The sequence below is a fragment of the Phasianus colchicus genome, chromosome 1 (genome assembly GCF_987193195.1).
Source record: "Phasianus colchicus chromosome 1, bPhaCol1.hap1.1, whole genome shotgun sequence".
Classification (NCBI taxonomy): domain Eukaryota; kingdom Metazoa; phylum Chordata; class Aves; order Galliformes; family Phasianidae; genus Phasianus; species Phasianus colchicus.
In genome coordinates this window covers 75,302,452-75,323,530 of record NC_143436.1, presented here as the reverse complement: position 1 = coordinate 75,323,530, position 21,079 = coordinate 75,302,452, and the positions used below count along the sequence as shown (strand labels likewise).

At 41.9% G+C, this 21,079-nt stretch overlaps 1 protein-coding gene across 1 annotated transcript; it reads left to right on the top strand.

The window, feature by feature from the left end:
- Nucleotides 1–6,871: 6,871 nt before the first annotated feature.
- LOC149919745 (uncharacterized) lies at nucleotides 6,872–7,866 on the top strand. Its single transcript, XM_090139384.1, has one exon. The coding sequence runs from the start codon at nucleotides 6,872–6,874 to the stop codon at nucleotides 7,511–7,513; it is 642 nt and encodes a 213-aa protein (XP_089995510.1). The 3' UTR covers nucleotides 7,514–7,866.
- Nucleotides 7,867–21,079: the final 13,213 nt, after the last annotated feature.

Sequence of the window (21,079 nt, the reverse complement as noted above, 5' to 3'; positions counted from 1 at the left end):
CAAAAGAGAGTGCACATAACTTTACCTACTGAGGGCTGTACCCTGAACTTTTTTTTGATGGAGAATTCATGTGAACACTCCATGATCTGCTGTTTTGACTCTAGTTTGTAGTTATTACACCACTCTTGTCACCAGTAATGATGCAATCCAAGAAACTGTCACCTGCATCCTCCAATTGGTTCATTCAATCATGACAAACTTGTATTCAGTGTTATTTCTTTTCCCATCTGAGCATGTCGGACCCACCAGTGCAAACAGCAATATTCCAGTGTTGCCACTGTCATTTCTAGTGTATTGAAGCTGATATTCAGCTCCATACACAGTCCCTTGGTTGTAATTCACTAATTTGCACGGATGAGCTGATTGATACACTTTTCATTGTATGGTGTGACAGCTGTGTGTGGCTGTCCTGAACATGGCTTGTCTTTCACATCACTGGCAACACAGCTGAAATGCACCACCCACCACCTCACTGTGCTAACATGCACTGTTTGGTCTTCAAAAATATTCAGCAAGAATTGATGAAAATCAATTGGTGCCATTTTTTCTGCATGGAGGAATTCAATTGCATCCCTTTGCTTCATAAGCACTTCTGTGTCAGACAGCATTCTGTCATACTGTCCCTCTGCTGCCATCTGTTTCACAGCAACAAAATTTAATGGAATATTGGCAGGAAAGTTCAACCTCTACTTCCATACCACCACTATCTCCCTTCTATGTGGCAGGCCAATATAATAAAATTGTAGGCATTACACTTGAGCATAATTGTCTCTTTACACATAAGTAACAATTATTAGCCTCAAAAAGTTAAAAAACAGTTTCTTCAACATCATAGCATAAAATTAACATGGTTTGCATCATAGTCTATCATCAGACTAGTCCCAGTTTTTATTAAGATTTTATTTCAAAGTTTAGTTTTATCCTCTTTAGTTAGGTATTATGTTTATAGTCAGAGATGCAACACCTCTGGCATTTATTCATATGAATTTTGTGGACCCAGATTGGTAAAATCCATGGAACAAGGTACACAGTTCCTCTGAACAGTAATTTGTACAGATGACGTTTGGATTTCAATCTGTCATAATTTAGCTTGATAGAGCTAACTTCTGCCACACTGTCAATGTCTTGATAGAAAAAATTCTGTTGGCTAGTGACAAACAAAGGAGACTATGAAGAGAATAGTACATGTTCAAAGAGATTTGGCTTCTCAAAGAAAAGAAGAAATCTGTTGAGGTGATATCACTTTCCTCATGCAGTATGTCCTGCTTTGAGCACTGTGAGCACTGAGATGGTACTGTAGTGCCAGACTCTTACTCCAACTAAAAAGTTGCTGTTTGTCATCAAGATTATAAACATGCAGTGACTCTGTCAACAGTTTACGGGCTGGTTCGGCCCAGTTCCGTGACTAGCGGGGCGGAGGGATTTCGCAAAATCCGCGCCTCCAGAAAAAGGGAAAAGGAGACCCCAAAATAATTAAAAACAGTGGCAATGATCTGAGGAGAAACAAACTAATTTACTAAATATAGTATCAGAATGCAAAATAACACACTATAATACAGTATAATTAAAATTGAAGCTAATAAATCAAATATAATGAAAGAGAGAATGTCCGAAAGGTGGATAGGCCTCACCACAATGCTGAGGTGAGATGCACAGTCCAGTTGAGCAGCAGGGAGAGGGGAGGAGAGCCGACGAAGAAGGGCAGGCAAAGAAGAGCACATCAGGTGACCTTGCCAGGAGTTATATCTCAAGACTCTCTGTGACCGCAAAGTCCCCTGGGGAACGTAGTTGTTCTTTTCTTCTGGGCAGGTACCCAGAATTTGAGCATTAACAGTTAAACTCCCGCTGCCCTACATGATGTTATGATGTGGAATACCGAAAACCAAAAATCACAAAACCATGACAGACTCTTTAGTAGACAAACAGGAATCTACAGCAGTATTCTTAGATGTCTTCCTTTATTTACTTACAACATTTTCTTGCCCTATGTGTTCACAACAATAGAAAAACAAATTCAACCTGGACATGCCTTCTATCTTGGGGTTTCAGGACTAGGTTGTTTTGAGTTGTATTGCTACACTGCTTCTAGAGGAACAGATACACTTAGCGGAAGCATAGATCATATTGAACAAAGACTGATGATAGGAATAGTAAATCCTCATCTGCCAAAAAATGTAATTCACAGCCCTGCTGTGTCTACAAGACTTTTGTGAAATGTTGGTTAAAAATGACAGCCCCTTGAAACACATTTAGGAAATATAGATTAATTACTATTTTAAGAATTCAGTCTCCCACTAAATTAAATATTTGTATATTAAAATAACATACTATTAGCACAATATTTCACTCTGTTTCCTTTGTTTGTTTTTTTTTCTATAAGGTGTGTATAATTAACATGTGACTGTTTAGCTATATCTGTAGCACATCCCACAACATGCTACACAACATGTAGTTAAATTCTCAGTCACTTGAGCACAGCTACAGCTTTGCATGACTTCAGGACAGCATCAATAAAATTTTAAGAAAATCAGCAGTTGATTTTCGTGCAGAAGAGTTCTTCTTGGTATTACAGGTTGTACAGAAAAAGGAAGAAAAGACAGCTGTAATATCTTAAGAGAAAACAAAACAGGAAGCTCTCCTAAAACCCAGTAGCCTCCCTCTTCACATGCCCACCTTTGAAAACTGTAATGCACTCTTCAGTCTCCGACCAGGATCTGTATTTTGCAGTGAAGGTAAATCTTCATTTCTAATTTCACTGTTATGAGTCCCCATAGGAGTTTTGTTGATACATTTTCAGTTCATCAGGAAAAATTTCCCCTAAAAATTCATTTTTCAGAGTTTAGTTGACTGAATTTGACTATACAAGGAAGTACATGTCTTAAGGTTCTGATGGGTTTGTAGCCTTTGTTGCAGGATACTCACCACCATCTGAATTGCTGCCAACTGCTCCAATACAAAGTAAAGAGTTTGAGAAGATGTGGTACCTTTATAGTAAGAAGGATGGCTATCATATGTTCAGACAGTCTTCTGCAACTTCCCTTCTCTCTCTTTTCCAGTCCTTATGTCGATTAATTTCTCACACCTCCAGGGGAACTTCTCTGGTGCAGATTCAGCCCAAGTTAGGAGAAATTTACCAACAGAGTTTGTAGGTTCATCTTTGAAAATACAAAGAGATACACAATTTATGTTTGTTTGCTGCACATTTACCAATTTTAATCCTGATGTAAATACTATTACAGTTGTTCAACTATATTATCAGATCTATACTTCTTTAATATATAAAATTGACAAGTGGAAAATATATTTCTGTAAAAATGAAGACTGTAAAGTTGGTAGTTTCTGATTTTTTTCTTCCAAACTGTCCATGAATGAAAGAGGTTTCAGGAGATAAAATTCAAAATCACATCACCACTTAGCTACCTTTTTAGGGTAGTTCCATAAGTATTTCTACTTTTAATTAATGAATAATGGCATCTTGAAATAATGAAGGTAAGTCTCTTTGGCTAGATGTCTAAAACTGTAATGAAGAAATGCATTATGGGAGGGAAATGTATTATGAGGTAAATCACGTAAGCCATTTTGATCATAGCCTGAATGTCCAAACAGACATAAAACATCAGACTTACTGGAAACATTTCTTTCCGTTGTCATCCTTTTCTTTAAAATATCTTTCATCTGGCATTTCCAAAATAAGATGAAAAGTGAAAGCAGTACTAGTAACTGTTATACCAACAAAATTTAACCAAATATAGTTTCCAGTAGAAGATTAAATTCATATTTTAGATATGGATGTCCATTATGGATCCATTTATCAAAAATAAATATCTTGCAAATCAGCTGAAATTAAACTAGTGCCACACACTTTAAAAGCACTGGCTAAAATCCAGAGTGCTAAAATGGCAATGCAGAATTATAAAGACACAGGCATATTCTTTATGTGCACTGGCTGTGATCCAAAATGGTTACAGTAAGTTGGAGAATAAAATGTTACTAACAGGGCCCTCTACTCCTTATGTTAGTCCAGGAATTATTACAGTTCAACTATAAATATGTGGTAATAATGAAATAAAGGCACACAAACCTCCAGGCATAGAGCCTTCCTGATCCAGAGCACTACACCTGGAGACACAAAGGAGTATTCTGGCAGTCTCAGAAGTGACTAAAACAACTCTGGTTTTGTTCTTCTCTGTGTGGTGTGACTCTCAGATTAGCAAGGGCATTTAGGACTTTTCAAGGACACTGTACTGGACTGTAATTTAGAAAATTTTACATTATTGTCTGAGTGTGTAAGCTAGTCCTCTGCAGGACATGGGAAATAATGCATGTCAAAACAGTACCTCTGCCATCAGGGTCTGGAAGAAGATTTCTGCCTTTCAGTAGAAGTAGATGATTTCTTCTTTCAGTAGATTTCAGCACCTTTTATGCCTCCCAGCTTTCTTCCTAATGTAACTGAATTGTAGTAGGGGCATAGATCTCATCTTTTTTTTTTTTTTTTTTTTTTTTTGGCAATTTTTATTTTTTAGAAAAATCCCAGATGCAAGGATATGCAGGGCTGACAGTGCACATTGAAATCAGCATGGATAACCTCAGCATTTTTTCTAAAGGCAGGAAAGTAAATTCCATGAGGCACGTAACTGAGTAACTCACAAAAACAACATTAGTTTTGTAGTCATGAGTTTACTTCTCATATGTATTTGCCATTGAAAATGATTCCTTGAAAGATTATAATAGTTATAATCTAGAGAATAAGAATCAACATCCTATGGAAAATGTTGAGGGACTGGAAAACAGGTTCCTAATGATTTACAACAAACAAAACAAAACAGAAAAATCAAGGCATTGTTCATGGGATGGGAATTCTAAAATATTCTATTTTAGGAGTTTAGTTTCTTGCTTGCTGCCTGGCTTGAAATTGTCATAACTTCTGTTTTTTCAGTGCAGGAAAGGAGGAGAGGAAAAAGGAGAGAGAGGAAATGGTAAAGAAAGAAGTACACTTTCAAGTTCAATTGTCTGCAAATCCATATAGTTCACCTTCTTGTTCTTCAGCTTTTTTATTTTTTCCCAAACTTGTGCTCAGCTGCTCTATATTAAGACTTGAAATTCTTGCTTTTCTTTGGAGAAAATGAGATAAATGGACCAGAGTTTTCGAGATCATACGCTAATAATCTATTTTGATTTTAAAAAGACAAGCTTGTAATATTCCAGTAAAATTATAGTTTTCTTATACCAAATGTAACGTTTAAAATAAGAGGTTTTTTTATTAGGAAAATAATCCTCAAATAAACCAGCTTAATCCCAAACATTTTAGACAAGTTTTGCAAATAGCTTCTAGCTATTAGGTAATTTGAAAACAATTCATTTCCAGTATCTGCTTAAAACTCAATCTCTGGAGATTCATAGAGATGCTATGGAAGATGAATGACTGAAAATCACACCAAAAAATTTTCTGAACAACACCAATATCTCAATATTCTTATTTCAAAACACATGATTCAGTTGTAAACATGTAAGTATTTCATACTGTTGTGTTTAACTTGGTGGTTGTATGGGAACTGCTGAGTCACGGCCTGAACCTCTGATTAGTCACCTGAGGCGAGCAATGAGTCAGCCCTGGGAGAATAGGTGAAAGCAATTCACCTGCGCTGCAGGAAGGGGTGGAGCCTGGCTCCACCTCTCCTAGACCCATTTAAGAGCTGACTACCAGTGGGGAAGGATCTCTCTCTCTTTGGAAGATCCACTCCACTGGAGTTTCCTGAGCAAGCCTACGACACGGGTAAGCCTCCTATTTATTCTCTTTGTCTCGCTGTGCCTAACTCTCTTGCTTATTTCATTATTATAACATCTTAATATTATTAAATTATATAATACTCCTTTATATAATTTTCATTGATTATACACTTGGTGAGCCAGGCAGGCAAGCCGAATATACTGAAACTTACATTATGTCCTTTCTGTGGAATTTCTGTAAATGCTTCAAGGGGGAGAACATTGCCCCCCTAGATAAAATAATTCCAGGGCAGATCCCAGGATTTGCGGGATCCCCTTATTATGAGTTGGCAACTATCATTGAAAAATGGGGTCCCCTACGTGTTGTGGGAAATATTTCCCCATATCGCCTAGCGGATTACTTTCAGGGACTAGGCAAAGATATATTAGTCACTAGAGAAAGACAATTAGCTGCTTCTACAGTGGCATGGCCGCTATTAAATGCTTTAAACAATGCCAAAATAAGGAATAATACTTTAATGAATGAAAATGAACTTTTAAAAGATCGTCTTGAAAAGCTAGAACAGGAACTTGGCGTATTACAGGAGAAAAACCAATTCTACATCTTCCAATAGCTCAAGTTCGTAGTATTTCAATAAACAATGACCAGGCTCCTGAATCAACGGACTGTGTTGATCAGGAAAATAAACAATCTAAATTGGATCTTGAATCTCCAATTTTCACGGACGCACTAGAAGTCCATCCTGTTATAACTCAAAAAATGAAAAAGGTACAGGACAGACCGGCAGGGGTGCTGCCTGATCAGTGGCCCCCCGTTCAAACCCATTTGCACGTAACAGCCCGACCATATACGGCAACAGAACTGATGGACTTAGTCCAACGATTTTGGCAGAAACCTAGAGAAAGTGTGCCGGCTTGGTTATTAAGACTCTGGGATTCTGGGGCAGAAAGTGTTCTGGTGAATGGCCTGGAAATAGCCAAATTGGCCACAATGACCATCCATCCTGCTCTTAGACAGAGACTATATGCAGGTAATCAATATAATGATGAAAACCATTCTATAATAGAATGGTTAATGCTGGCCTGCCGTATGATATGGCCCAATAAATCTGATATTCCTTTACATACAGGGATGTGGTCCTCCATGGAGGACCTTCAAAATTACTTTCGTGAGCTAGGTGTAAGGGAAGCGATTTATGAAGATGCATTTGATGGCCCTGATATGGTCAAATTCTCAGCAGGGATGAGAGACCTAATTTTACAACAAGCCCCCTCCCATCTGTATAGCACTCTGGTCTCTATATTAAATCCCCTAGTGGCCTCAGAAGCAGTTGTCCAGCAGGCTGCGCAGTTAGTGGCTGACCTAGGAGAAACAGAATGCCTGCGGAATAGGCGCAACATTCAGACACTAGAAGAAGCCAAGGTCTTGCCGGTGACTAAAACCAAAATACTGGCTACCCGAGCTCTTCAATCGGGACCCATAAGGGTCTCCCGAAAACAAATGTTTAATGATTTAATTTGGGCTGGGGTCCAATTTGCTAAGATTGACGGCCAGCCCAACCATATCCTTCTCCAACTTTGGAGACAACTAAAGGACAATCAAAAATTTCAGACCTACCCTAAGAAACCAAGGGTAAGGGTTATAGAAAGAACGCCAACAACAACATGGAACTTAGAAGATTTCATTGTTCCTAATAGGAACAAAAAGCCGCCTCAGGTGTCTCGGGCTACAATGCCTGAGCCACCGGAAGCAAAAGAATTGGACATAGCTCAATTCATGGCGTGACGAGGGATGTTAGTCCCCCTAGGGCCTCCAGACGGAACCGGAGGCCCTATGTAGAATTAACGATTTACTGGTCCTGAAAAAACATTCAAAGGGTTATGGCACTAGTGGATACCGGAGCAGAAACATCAATTACTTACGGAGATCCAACCAAATTTGATGGGGACAGAGTGATGATTGGTGGCTTTGGGGGACAGACTATTCCTGTCACCCAAACATGGTTGAAACTGGGGGTTGGGTGTCTCCCACCCCAGGAGTATAAGGTATCTATTGCCCTAGTCCAGGAGTACATCTTGGGCATAGATATTCTATGGGGTCTGGCTCTCCAGACAACTGTGGGAGAGTTCAGACTTCGACAGAGATGTATCAGTATCTGGGCAGTGCAGGCAATATTAAGAGGCCATGTGAAACATGGGCCTATTTGCCTGCTGAAACCACGCTGGATTACTAATGTAAGGCAGTACAGACTCCCAGGTGGGCAAGATGAAATATCGAGAATGGTGCTGGAATTAGAAGAAGTGGGTATTATCAGACCTGCACACAGCCCATATAAATCCCCCATATGGCCAGTGCGAAAGTCGGATGGCACATGGAGAATGACAGTAGATTACAGAGAATTAAATAAGGTCATGCCACCTATTCATGCGGCCGTACCCAATATTGCCTCACTAATGGATACATTAAGTAGGGAGATAAAAACCTATCATTGTGTCCTAGATTTAGCAAATGCGTTCTTCAGTATCCCAATTGCTGAGGAATCGCAAGATCAATTTGCGTTTACGTGGGGAAGCAGGCAGTGGACCTTTCAGGTCCTGCCACAGGGGTACATGCATTCACCAATGTATTGTCACAATCTAGTGGCGCATGACCTGGCTGATTGGAAAAAAACTGATGATGTTAATCTGTATCATTATATTGATGATCTCCTGCTGACATCCGACTCACTGGAGGCAGTAGGGCAGGCGGCAGATTCATTAACCGCCTATTTACAACAGAGAGGGTGGGCTATAAATCCCCAAAAGGTGCAACGTCTGGGCCTGTCTGTGAAATTCCTGGGGGTGGTTTGCTCCGGAAAGACCAAAGTGCTACCCAGTGCTGTCATAGATAAGGTTCAGGCGTTCCCAGTTCCTACGATATCGAAGCAGCTGCAAGAGTTTCTAGGCATACTGGGTTACTGGCGTTCCTTTATACCTCACCTAATGCAGCTGCTAAGGCCACTGTACAGACTCACAAAAAACGGGCAGCTATGGGACTGGGGGAAAACAGAACAGGATGCTTTCCAACAGGCAAAACTGGCAGTTAAACAAGCCCAGGCATTGGGTATATTCGATCCTACCCTCCCAGCTGAGTTGGACATTCACGTTACTCAAGATGGCTTTGGTTGGGGCCTGTGGCAATGCCAGAATTCTGTTCGGACCCCCATTGGTTTTTGGTCTCAGGTCTGGCACGGAGCAGAAGAAAGATACAGTATGATTAAATAACAGTTATTGGCTGCCTATTCAGCATTACAGGCAGTAGAGCCAATAACCCAGACGGCTGAAGTTATGGTGAAGACCACTCTGCCGATTCAGGGGTGGGTGAAAGATCTGACACACCTTCCTAAGACAGGGGGTGGCTCAAGCACAAACAGTGGCACGATGGGTTGCTTACCTCAGCCAGAGGAGCAGTCTGTCTTCATCACCCTTAAAAGAAGAGCTTCAGAAGATCCTAGGCCCAGTGACCTATCATTGTGATGCACCAAAAGAAACACTGGTTGCTCCACCAGAGAAGAGCCCCCTTCAGGAGGGGAAATATCCTATCCCTGAAGATGCCTGGTATACAGATGGGTCCAGCAAGGGCAACCCGAGCAAATGGAGAGCTATAGCATACCATCCTTTGACTGAGACAATCTGGTTTGATGAGGGGGATGGTCAGAGCAGCCAATGGGCAGAACTGCAAGCCATGTGGATGGTTATAACCAAGGAACCGGTGATGGTATCCTGAATATCTGTACAGACAGTTGGGCTGTGTACTGGGGGCTCACTCTTTGGATTGCACAGTGGGCCACCCAGGAATGGACTATCCACGCCCGACCAATCTGGGGCAAAGACATGTGGTTAGACATATGGAATACAGTCAAACACAGGACTATATGTGTCTACCATGTTTCTGGTCATCAGCCCCGACAGTCACCGGGAAATGATGAAGCTGACACGCTGGCCCAAATTCAATGGATTGAGAATTCACCATCTGAGAACATCGCCCGTTGGCTACATCAGAAGCTACGGCATGCAGGACAAAAGACAATGTGGGCAGCTGCTAAAGCATGGGGGCTGCCCATACAACTATCTGACATCATCCAGGCATGCCAGGATTGCGACGCTTGCTCTAAGATGAGACCAAGATCATTGCTGGAAACGACAGCCCATCTTGCTAGAGGACACAGTCCTCTCCAATGATGGCAAATCGATTACATTGGGCCCCTTCCTTGGTCTGAGGGGGCGAGATATGCTCTGACCTGCATCAACACTGCAAGTGGGCTACTGCAGGCCTATCCAGTACTGAAAGCAAACCAGTCATATACCATCAAGGCACTGACTAAAGTGATGTCTGCCTACAGGACACCTTAAGTCATCGAGAGCGACCAAGGGACTCATTTTACTGGTGCAACGATACAGCACTGGGCAGAAGAAAACAACATCGAATGGTGATTCCACCTGCCATATAATCCAATGGGGGCAGGCCTCATTGAACGTTATAATGGCATTCTTAAGGCTGCCCTGAAGACAGACTCCCAGTCCTTGCAGGGGTGGACAAAAAGACTGTATGAAACCTTGCGGGACCTGAATGAAAGACCCCAAGACGGCAGACCCAGTGCCCTGAGAATGCTACAGACGACATGGGCCACCCCGCTTAGGATCCAAATTACGGGCACTGATAATCAGGTAAAACCCCAGATTGGCAATGAAAATAATATTCTGCTCCCTGCCCCTGGGAATTTAGAACCAGGCATCCATAGGATAAAATGGCCTTGGAAGGTGCAGGTAGGACCCAAGTGGTGTGGCCTACTTGCACCTTGGGGGAGATTATTGGAGGTGGGAGGCTCAGTAGTCCCTCCAGTAATAGGTACATGGCCTACCGATATTGTAGTCAACACTCCAATCTTCATTGCTAAAGGGACCCCCATCATGTCCCTTTGGCAGATCAGGACACCTCCTTTGGTGCCTGACATAGTTATGCAGCCACAGATATCTGGCCAGAAGTTGTGGTACAGGCGGCTGGGACGTGCCCCAGTACAAGTGGAAGTGTTGACCCAAGATAGAAATACAGCCTGTATCTTGCCCTGGAGAGCAGACCTTCCCCTCCTGGTACCCTTGAAACATCTGTATTACTCTCTGTGAGTCTTCGAGCCTTCAGGATCACCGGAAGGAATGAAATGCCATCAAAGCGTTCCAGTGTTACAGTCAGATCACGTGTGACACCTGGTGATGGCCTATATGGGACTGATGGAACATAAGACGGACCTGCACCTGACGACCACATGCCTCTAGTAACTTCATCGTGCACTGGCCCATACAAGAATATCAACGTTCACCAATCGTCACTTGTCTTGAACTGTACCAACATGCGTCGCGATGGAAATCGTATAAGCGTTGTGATATAGTGGGTCTCTGTATTAGGAAAAGCTTACCCATTAGTCAACCTGATCATTGGTTCATGCTGTGAAGGGGTGGAGTGTATGGGAACTGCTGAGTCATGGCCTGAACCTCTAATTAGTCACCTGAGGTGAGCAGTGAGTCAGCCCTGGGAGCACAGGTGAAAGCAATTCACCTGCCCTGCAGGTGGAGCCTGGCTCCACCTCTCCTAGACCCATTTAAGAGCTGACTACCAGTGGGGAAGGATCTCTCTTTCTTTGGAAGATCCACTCCACTGGAGTTTCCTGAGCGAGCCCACGACATGGGTAAGCCTCCTATTTATTCTTTGTCTCGCTGTGCCTAACTCTCTTGCTTATTTCATTATTATAACATCTTAATATTATTAAATTATATAATACTCCTTTATATAATTTTCATTGATTATACAGTGGTTAAGAGCTACACAGTTATTCATTCATTCCCCTCCCTTCCCAGAGGACTTGGGGAGAGAATAGGAAAAAAAGAAAAGAAAAAAGAAGTAGAACTCATGGATTGAGATAAAACTATTTACTAAGATTGAGAACACGAACAGGAAAGTAGTTATGACATACATATATATGTGTGTGTATATATATACGTGTGTGTGTATATATATGCATGTGTACGTGCATGTGCGTGTGCACGTGTGTGTATATACATACATACAACAAGTGATGCACAAGCAACTGCTCATTGTCCACTGACCAATGTCTAGCAAGCTCCCTAGTGAGTGGAAGAGAGTGAGATGAACTCCCACACTCTTCAAAACTTCTTCCATGTGATGTCATATGTTATGAAACGTGTGTTTGGCCAGTTTAAGTCAGCTGTTCTAAATCTCAAGAAGAGAGGAGGAATGGCAGCAGGTCCCACCTCAGTGATGCAGGTGGCACCCATCCCGACCTAACTCGGTTCCTCAGGTGCCTCTACGTTATAGGTTTGATACCCTGAAACTGGAAAGTGAGGTGGCTGAGAATGAGTGGAGGGACAGCCTCCAAGCTTTTCTAAGGAGAGGCAGTCAGCTCCACGCTTGAAGACTGCCTTCTCCAGTAAAGAAAGGAGGGTGATAATCACAGGTGACTCCTTTGTAAAAGGAACTGAGGGCCCAATATGTCGGCCTGCCCCAACCAGGAGGGGAGTGTGCTGCTTCCCTAGGGCACAGGTCAGGGATACTCTAGAAAGCTTCCTGGTCTTATTCACCCATCTGACTGCTATCTCCTATTGGTAGTTCAGGTCAGCAGTGCTGATGCTGCTGAGAGAAGCCTGAGGACTATCAAAAATGACTTCAAGGGACTGGAGAGGGTACTTGATGGAGCAGGCATGCAGGTGGTCTTCTCTTCTATCCCTTCAGTGGCAGGGAAGGACACTAAGAGGATCAAAAAAACCCTCCTCATAAATAAATGGCTTAGAGGTTGGTGCAGGCACAAAAATGTTGGTTTTTTGACCATGAGGCAATTTACTCAGCACCTGGCATGACAGCTGCAGATGGAACTCACCTGTCTGCCTGTCTGCACGGGGTAAAAGGATAATAGCCCAGGAACTGGCGGGCCTCATTGAAAGGTCTTTAAACTAGGTAAGAAGGGGGAAGGGGACAAAAAGAAGGGCTGCTGGGGTTGAGAGGGTAGTTCGAGGCTCAAAACAGAGCTTGATGGGTGATGAGGGTGGAGTTTGAAGGGATGGAGAGTGGCAGGGGGATGCTGCTTCCCTGAAGTGTTTGTACACTGCACCCAGTATGGGAAATAAACAGGATGAGTTGGAGATCTGCATGCGGTCACATGGCTACAATCTCATTGCAATCATGGAGACTGGAATGTTGTCATGGAAGGCTATGTGCTTTTTAGGAAAGATTGGCTGGTGAGGTGGGGTGATGGAGTTACTCTTTATGTGAGAGAGCAGCTAGAATGTATTGAACTCCACCTGGGGGACAGTGGTGTAGCAGTGGAGATCTTGTGGGTGAGAATCAAGGGGTGGGCTCATATGAGTGACACTGTTGTGGGTGTATACTACAGGCCCCCTGATCAGGAGGAGGAGGTTGATGAGGCCTTCCATAAGCAACTGGAAGCAGCGTCACGATCCCAGGCGCTGGTGCTTATGGGGGACTTCAATTATCCAGATATTTGCTGGATAAGCAACATGGCCAGGCACACGTGGTCCAGACGGTTCCTGCAGTGTGTTGAAGACAACTTTCTGAGGCAGGTGGTGGAGGAACTGACGAGGGAAAGGGTGTTGCTGGACCTTATTCTCACTAATAAGGAAGGGTTTGTCGAGGAAGCAAAGGTCGGGGGCAGCTTGGGCTGTAGTGACCACGAGATGGTGGAGTTCAAGATCTTGAGTGGAAGAAGCAAAGCAAAAAGTAGGATTGCTACCCTGGTTTTTAGGAGAGCCAGCTTTGATCTCTTCCGGGACCTACTTGGAGCTATCCCATGGGCTAGGGTGTTAGAAGGTAAGGGGACCTGTGAGAGCTGGTCGGCATTTCTTCTTCCAAGCTCAAGATCAGTGTGTCCTTGTGAGTAAGAAATCAGGAAAGGGCGCCAGGAGACCTGTGTGGATGAGCAAGGAGCTCATGCACAAACTCAAAGGGAAGAAGAAGGTCCATAAAATGCAGAAAAAGGGTCTGACCACTTGGGAAGAATATAGAAATGTTGTCAGGGCCTGCAGGGATGTGATGAGGAAGGCTAAAGTCCACCTGCAATTGAGTCTGGCAAAGGTGATAAAGGATAATAAAAAAAGGCTTTTTAAAGTATGTTAACAGTAAAAAGAAGACTAGGGAGAATGTGGCTCCCCTACTAAATGAGGGAGTGTTCTGGTAAAGGGGGATGCTGAGAAGGCAAGGATAATGAATGCCTTCTTTGCTTCTGTCTTCAGTTAAAAAGCTCCCCCTTGGGAATCCCAGACCCTGGAGGTTAGTGAGAGGGTCTGGGGAATGGAAGACTTCCCTTTAGTTGGGGGAGAGGTGGTCTGAGAGCACCTAGGCAACACAAATGTTCATAAATCCATGGGACCTGATGGGGTGCATCCACGGGTTCTGAGGGAGCTGGCAGAGGTGATTGCTGAACCACTCTCGGTCATCTCTGGGAGGTCTTGGAGAATGGGGGAGGTGTCTGAAGACTGGAGGTTAGCCAATGTCACTCCAGTCTTCAAAAAGGGCAAGAAGAAAGATCCAGGTAACTACAGGCCAGTTAGCCTCACCTCTGTACCTGGAAAGGTGATGGAATAGCTTGTGCTAGATGCCATCTCCATACAGTTGGAAGAAAAGGAGGTTATCAGGAGTAGTCAGCATGGGTTCACCAGGGGGAGGTCACGCTTAACCAACCTGGTAGCCTTCTATGATGTTGTCACTGGCTGGGTGGATGGGGAAGAGCACTTGATGTAGTCTACCTTGATTTCAGCAAGGCATTTGATACCGTCTCCCACAACATCCTTATAACAAAGCTGAGGAAGTGCAGGATAAATGAGTGGACAGTGAGGTGGGTTGAGAATCGGCTGACTGGTAGAGCACAGCAGGTCGTCATTGGCGGTGCAGAGTCTGGTTGGAGACCTATAACTAGCGGTGTTCCTCAGGGGTCGATGCTGGGTCCAGTCTTGTTCAACATCTTCATCAATGACCTTGATGAGGGGATAGTGGCCACCCTCAGCAAGTTTGCTGATGATACAAAGTTGGGAGGATTGGCTGACATGCCTGTAGGCTGTGCTGCCATTCAGCAAGTCCTGGACAGGCTGGAGAGCTGGGCAGTAAGAAACCAGATGAGGTTTAACAAAAGCAAGTGTAGAGTCTTGCATCTAGGGAGGAATAATTGCATGCACTGGTTGGGAGATGACCTGCTGGAGAGGAGCTCTGCAGAGAGGAACCTGAGTGTCCTGGTGGATGACAGGTTGGCCATGAGCCAGCAGTGTGCCTTCGTGGCCAAAAAGGCCAATGGCATTTTGGGGTGCATTGAAAAGAGCGTAGCCAGCAGGTCGAGGGAGGTGATCCTCCCCCTCTACTCTGCCCTGGTAAGGCCTCATCTGGAGTACTGTGTCCAGTTTTGGGCTCCCCAGTACAAAAAAAACAGGGATCTCTTGGAAAGAGTCCAGCGGAGGGCCACAAAGATGGTGAAGGGCCTGGGGCATCTCCCCTATGAAGAAAAGCTAAGTGAACTGGTGCGTCTGCTTAGCCTTGAGAAGAGAAGACTGAGAAGGGACCTGATCCAACTCAATAAATATCTAAGGTGTGGGGGGCAGAGTGGCAAGGCCAGACTCTTTTCAGCAGTGTGTGGAGACAGGACAAGGGGGAACGGCCAGAAACAAGAAGTTCCACACAAATGTGCACAAGAACTTCTTTACAGTGAGAGTGACAGAGCACTGGAACAGGCTGCCCAGGGAGGTTGTGGAGTCTTCTTCTCTGGAGATATTCAAAAGACCCGCCTGGACACCTGCTTGTGTGAGCTGGTGTAGGGAACCTGCTTTGGCAAGGGTGTTGGATTCAATCTCTGGAGGTCCCTTCCAACCCCTACGATTCTGTGATTCTGTCACACACTTTTGGATAGCTAAGACGCTCAATAGAGCTAGATAGATATGACACAGGACTCATGGAAGCCTATCCCTTCCAATGCTGTAGATCCAGACAAACAGAATATCAGAGTATAGCTTGGATAACATTAGATGCTTATGTTTAGACAGCTGAAGGCCACCATATACTTGCTTTCTGTGTATAATCTCTAATATTTCCTTTTTTAAGTATCTTTATCCACAGGTATATTTCTGAGAATCTTGCTTAGAAATAAACCTAAATCAAATAATTTCCTTTTGACTTAGAACCAGGATGATGATGATGAATTTCTGAAACGCATATTTCTTGGAATTCTTGACTTTAAAATAGATTTAGACACAAGATTTTCAGAACAGCAAAAATTGGGCATTTGATGGCAGAATTGCTTAATTTGCTGTACAGCAGGGGAAGAGGCTTAATTTTGTTACCAAAGAAAGCATGACTGACTGACCATATTCTGAGTACAGCAATGCTGTACTCAGCTAAGGAGAAGGAGTAAAACTTCAGTGATCATTTTTGAAGATGGAGAAAATTCTGCTTCTATTTACTGTCACTGCTAGGATCACAGGATATTAATGAAGAGGACAGCCTCTGACAGCTGTGAAAGCATACTGGTAATCTGAACAGACTTGTACCCATATTATTTATCAGTACAAAGGCAGAAGACAAAGGCCTGAATTTGTAAAAGTAACACTCAGACTCTGTTGCAAATAATTTTTAGAAAAGTCTTAGGCAGTTTTATTCTTTTACAAAATTCAGAAATGAACCCAGGACACTGGGACAAAAAGAAAAAAAAAGAAAAAAAAAAAAAGAAAAAAAAAAGGATGTAGTTAAGCTTTATTTCTACGTAAATAACCATTATGTGACTGAAATAAGAAATCTTCTATCTTTAGGAGAAAGAATAATGTGAGAGAGATTTAACAACACACAAAGATAATTGCTTATAACTTGACCATTAAAAGAAAAATGGATCAAGAGGATGCATTGTGAGATAACGAGAAGGTTACTGCATTTCACTGGAAAAATGTTAGGAAAGGAGTTCTTAAGAAACATTCAGTATCCTGATGCAAGAGCAACTTGTGATACATCCTTGATGTAGTTTATTAGAGACATAGAATGTAGAGAAATATTCCAGCATGCAGAAGACTTCTAGGCTTCATCAGCATGAAAAGGATGGCAATAGTTCAACAGAGCTGAAACTCTATGAGGTGCCACCATTGAGGTTGAAGAGGATATGGCCTCTACAGTTATTTCACCTTGTACCTTGCTTAAGAGAAAGCACCTGTACATAAACAGAAGGTATAAATTTGTTGCAGGCTCTCTTTTCTTTACAGATCCTGCCTCAGTGCAGCTCTACACAACATGGTGGCAGATATCCACAGCACATTTCAGTATAACACTGACATTCCCCTGATTACTTTCCTGCAATTTTGTATCACATGTACTTACAGAAACATGCATGTTAATTTTAGCTTCTAATACTGTATTGAAGGAGATTGCTCTTAACCTCCCTTGTCTCTAATTTCCATGCCATGACAACTAACTTGTTCTCCTCTTCACAGCTACTCCTCATGCTACCATCCTTTCAGAATTTTATATCACTGCAATTGCTTGTGTGTTTTGTCTTTCAGCCCCTCCTGTGCCCTAGACTTCATGTATCTCTGCTTCTTCCCCTGCAAATGTAACTGCAGTTACTTTAGCTAGGATCCTCATGGGCTGTCTCCACTTTCCAAATTGAGCTTCAACCTACTTACACATCATCTTCCTCAGCACAGCACCACCGCTGCTGAACTCCTAGCAATACCTTACCACAAACCTATGTCCCTTGGCCTCTGAAGAATCTCTATTTATCCTAGTATGTGTGATAATTCATGGTGATTTTTTTTATCCATCTGATGCAACTATGGGAAAAGGCAAATTCCCTGATTTTTTGCAAACATTTCAACTTTATCTTCTTGTCTGCACCAGAGGTAATACATGCCCTATAACACAAAATGGGACCTTATGTCTTATGTCTGCCAAGTTTTTATTTTTCCCAGTGAGCTATGGAGATGCTGTCCTGCCCTTGTATTGATACTACCTCCACTGTGTCAGCTCAGATGTGATAAATGGTATGTATGAATGCTCTGACACCTTGTTCATACCTCATCCTTGTCTGTTATTTTCCTACCTGCATAAAACTGAGGGAAACAGTCTTATAGTACTTGTACTCCCTGAATCCTCCTAGGATGCAAACCTATGATATCTCATCAAAAGCACTAGGAAACTTTTTCTGCTCTAGAGACTGTAATGACTAAAGAACACACAGACTGGTCATGACACAAACACGTAGAGAAATAAGCACTGAGTGTGAAAAAGGAATTTAAGTGGTTTGACTTTTTTGGTGTTTATTATCCACTCAGTTAATTTAAATTTGTAATTAATTTGAGAGAATGAAATCTTACTCAACATTTCTCAGAATAAATCTCCTGTACTCAAAACATGAAGCCACATAACATGCATCTCTAAAGACACTCACAAAAGGAGATAAAACTGTAAATGGCAAGATTTTAGACTAAAATGCAAAAGGAAAAATTAGGAATAGGTCCATGCCAACACACAAAGTCTCCCCTAGGAAATACCTTTACATTTCATAAAGAAGAAAACACAATAAAAATACATTTACATAGTCCAGGACATATGATGACTCTTTAATAACAGCTTTCAAAAATGCTAAGGAGAAGTTCTTTACTTTGGGATTAAAGTTTTCTGAATATCCTCAAGAGAATAAGAAGCCATGCTTTGATTAATTCTAGTCTCAGCTGTTTCATGGTTTTGTTTCTTTTTCCTGTCTTGGCTTTTACAAATAGGTGAAATTAGATGCAAATATCACCCAAGTTCATGTTAAGGCACAATCTAAGTAGATGCAAGGCTGAGTAGAACTCTTGATATGAGTATCAGAAAACAAATTTCAGTCAAACACAAGGATGCTGTGAATTATGATTATTGAAAGGAGAAAAAAAAAAAAAAAACAACAATAAAAAAGAAAAACTACCAAAGAAAAATATACAGTATTGTCATGGTTTTATGATTTTTGGTTATCAGTATTCCACATCATAACATCATGTAGTGCACTGAGAGTTAGAGTTAATGCTCCATTTCTGGATACCTGTCCCGGAAGAGGAGGACTACTATGTTCCCCAGAGGACTGTTCGCTGTTCTATTATCATTTTTGCTCAGGGAGAAAGATAAAACTTTCACATATTAGGAGATACCCCCTCTTGTCTCTTCTGCTCGGCTGATTACATGCCTCACCTCAGCATTACAGTAAAGCCTTCAGTTTTCAGACACTCTCATTTTATTTGACTTATTATCTTCAATTCTGATTATCTTGTATTATACTGTATTATAATGTGTTAACTTGCATTTCGATATCTTATTTAGAAAATTAGTTTGTTTCTCCTCAGATCATTGCCGCTATTTTGTTTTTGAACCCATCTCTCTACCCTTTTCCTATTTTGCCTTTTTCCCTTTCCTGGGGCAAGGGTCCGTGGGTCCCCCTGCCCCACTAGTCATGGAACTGGGCCCAACCAGTCCAGTTGGCAAGTATAACTGTTCATCCTGCTACCCAGGCAGGTTGTATGACAGTGCCAGAAAATACCAGACCCTTCACTATCTTTCCTTAGAGTGTCAAAATTACCTTTAATAGCATAACCAATATTTACGAATCTTTCTGTGTAACTCAAGCTGTGATGAATGAACTAAATTTTGAAACTATTCAAGAATCATTTTTACAATTTCTCTAAGTTAGGAGATATGTGTAAAAGAACAGTTGATGAGATGCTGCTCTCTACTGGAGAACAGGCATAAGAAAAACTACCCAGCAAGGATCACTTGGTACAAACATTATGTAGTTGTATCAATTCCCTTCATAAGTTATTCCAGTCTTATCCACAAGCTGATATACTCATTTTGGAATTATTTTGATAATAAATTCCTCAAGCTAAGATTAAATAAGTAAACTCATGCATGATTTCATGCTGCTGTGTGTACCTCTCCTAAAATCTGAATCGGTTTGTCAGAAATTTAACTTTTCTCCTTCCTTCTCCCAAACATGCACATGGTCAGTTACCTCATATTTCATCTAAAATGCATCCTTTCTATTAAAAAATGTTCTTATTTTCTTTAGACTATCATATTCCATTTTGCCAAACCAGATTTTACATGGCACAGGAAAGAACTAATGACACTAAGGCATTGATAAGGCAAGAAATTAAGAAATTAGGAAACGAAACTGACAGTGAATCCACTGTGTATGTTTATGTTTGGTGTCACTGGTTTATGGGCTGGTTCAGCCCAGTTCCGTGACAAGTGGGGCAGAGGGACCCACAGATCTGCACCCCGGAAAGGGATAAAGGAAAAAATAAAGGGGAAGAGAGAAGGGCCCCAAAAAATAACAGAGCAATAATCTGAGGAGAAACAAACTAATTTAATAAATAAGATATCGGAATGCAAGATAACACACTATAATACAATATAATTAGAATTGAATCTAATAACTCAAATATAATGAGAGAGAGTGTCCAAAAGCCAAAGGCCTAACTCTAATGTTGTGATGAGACAGCACCCATAACAGAGACAAGCCAGACCTCAGGTAACCTACCAAAGCCTTTATCTGTTCCCCCTGAGCAGAAATGATAACAGAATAGCAAACAGTCTTCTGGGGAATGTAGTAGTCCTTCTCTTCTGGGACAGGTACCCAGAACTAGAGCATTAACTCTTTAACTCTCAGTGCACTACATGGTGTTATGATGTGGAATACCAGTAGTCAAAAAATCATAAAACCTTGACAGTTTGGGAGCAGATTTTAAAAGGCTAACAAAAGACGATTTGGCTGCCCAGCTATTGTGCTATACGGGACTTTATTGCCAATAATGGCCATCAGTAGAGTTAACACAGAGTTCAATGCATCCAGCAGAGAGAGTTGTGAAATCTATATCTTGTTAAAAGATATTGTCACTAGTTCTCTTTCTCTATACTCTAAGCACTAAAAGGGGAAAGAAAGAAAACCTTGGTAGTTACAGGTCTGTCAGTCTCAATTTGGTGTCTGACAAAAATTATGGAGAAGATTATTCTGGAAGTTATTGATATACTCCTGAAGAACATTGTAGTCATTGGTTGTGGCCAACATAGATTCACAAGATGAAAGTCCTGCTTAACCAATTTAATCTCCTTTTATTACAGGGTCACCTATCAAGTTGACATCTATTTGATGTCATCTTTTTGGACTTCAGCAAAGCTTTCAACAGTGTTTTTCACAGTATTTCACCTTTTTCTGGACAAAATGTCCAGCATACAGCTATACAAAAATATAATGCAATGGATGAGCAATTGGCTGATGGGCTGGGCCCA

Bases quoted from the DNA above. Each gene is read 5' to 3' on its own strand.
- LOC149919745 (XM_090139384.1), top strand. From the start codon at position 6,872: ATGGAGGACCTTCAAAATTACTTTCGTGAGCTAGGTGTAAGGGAAGCG.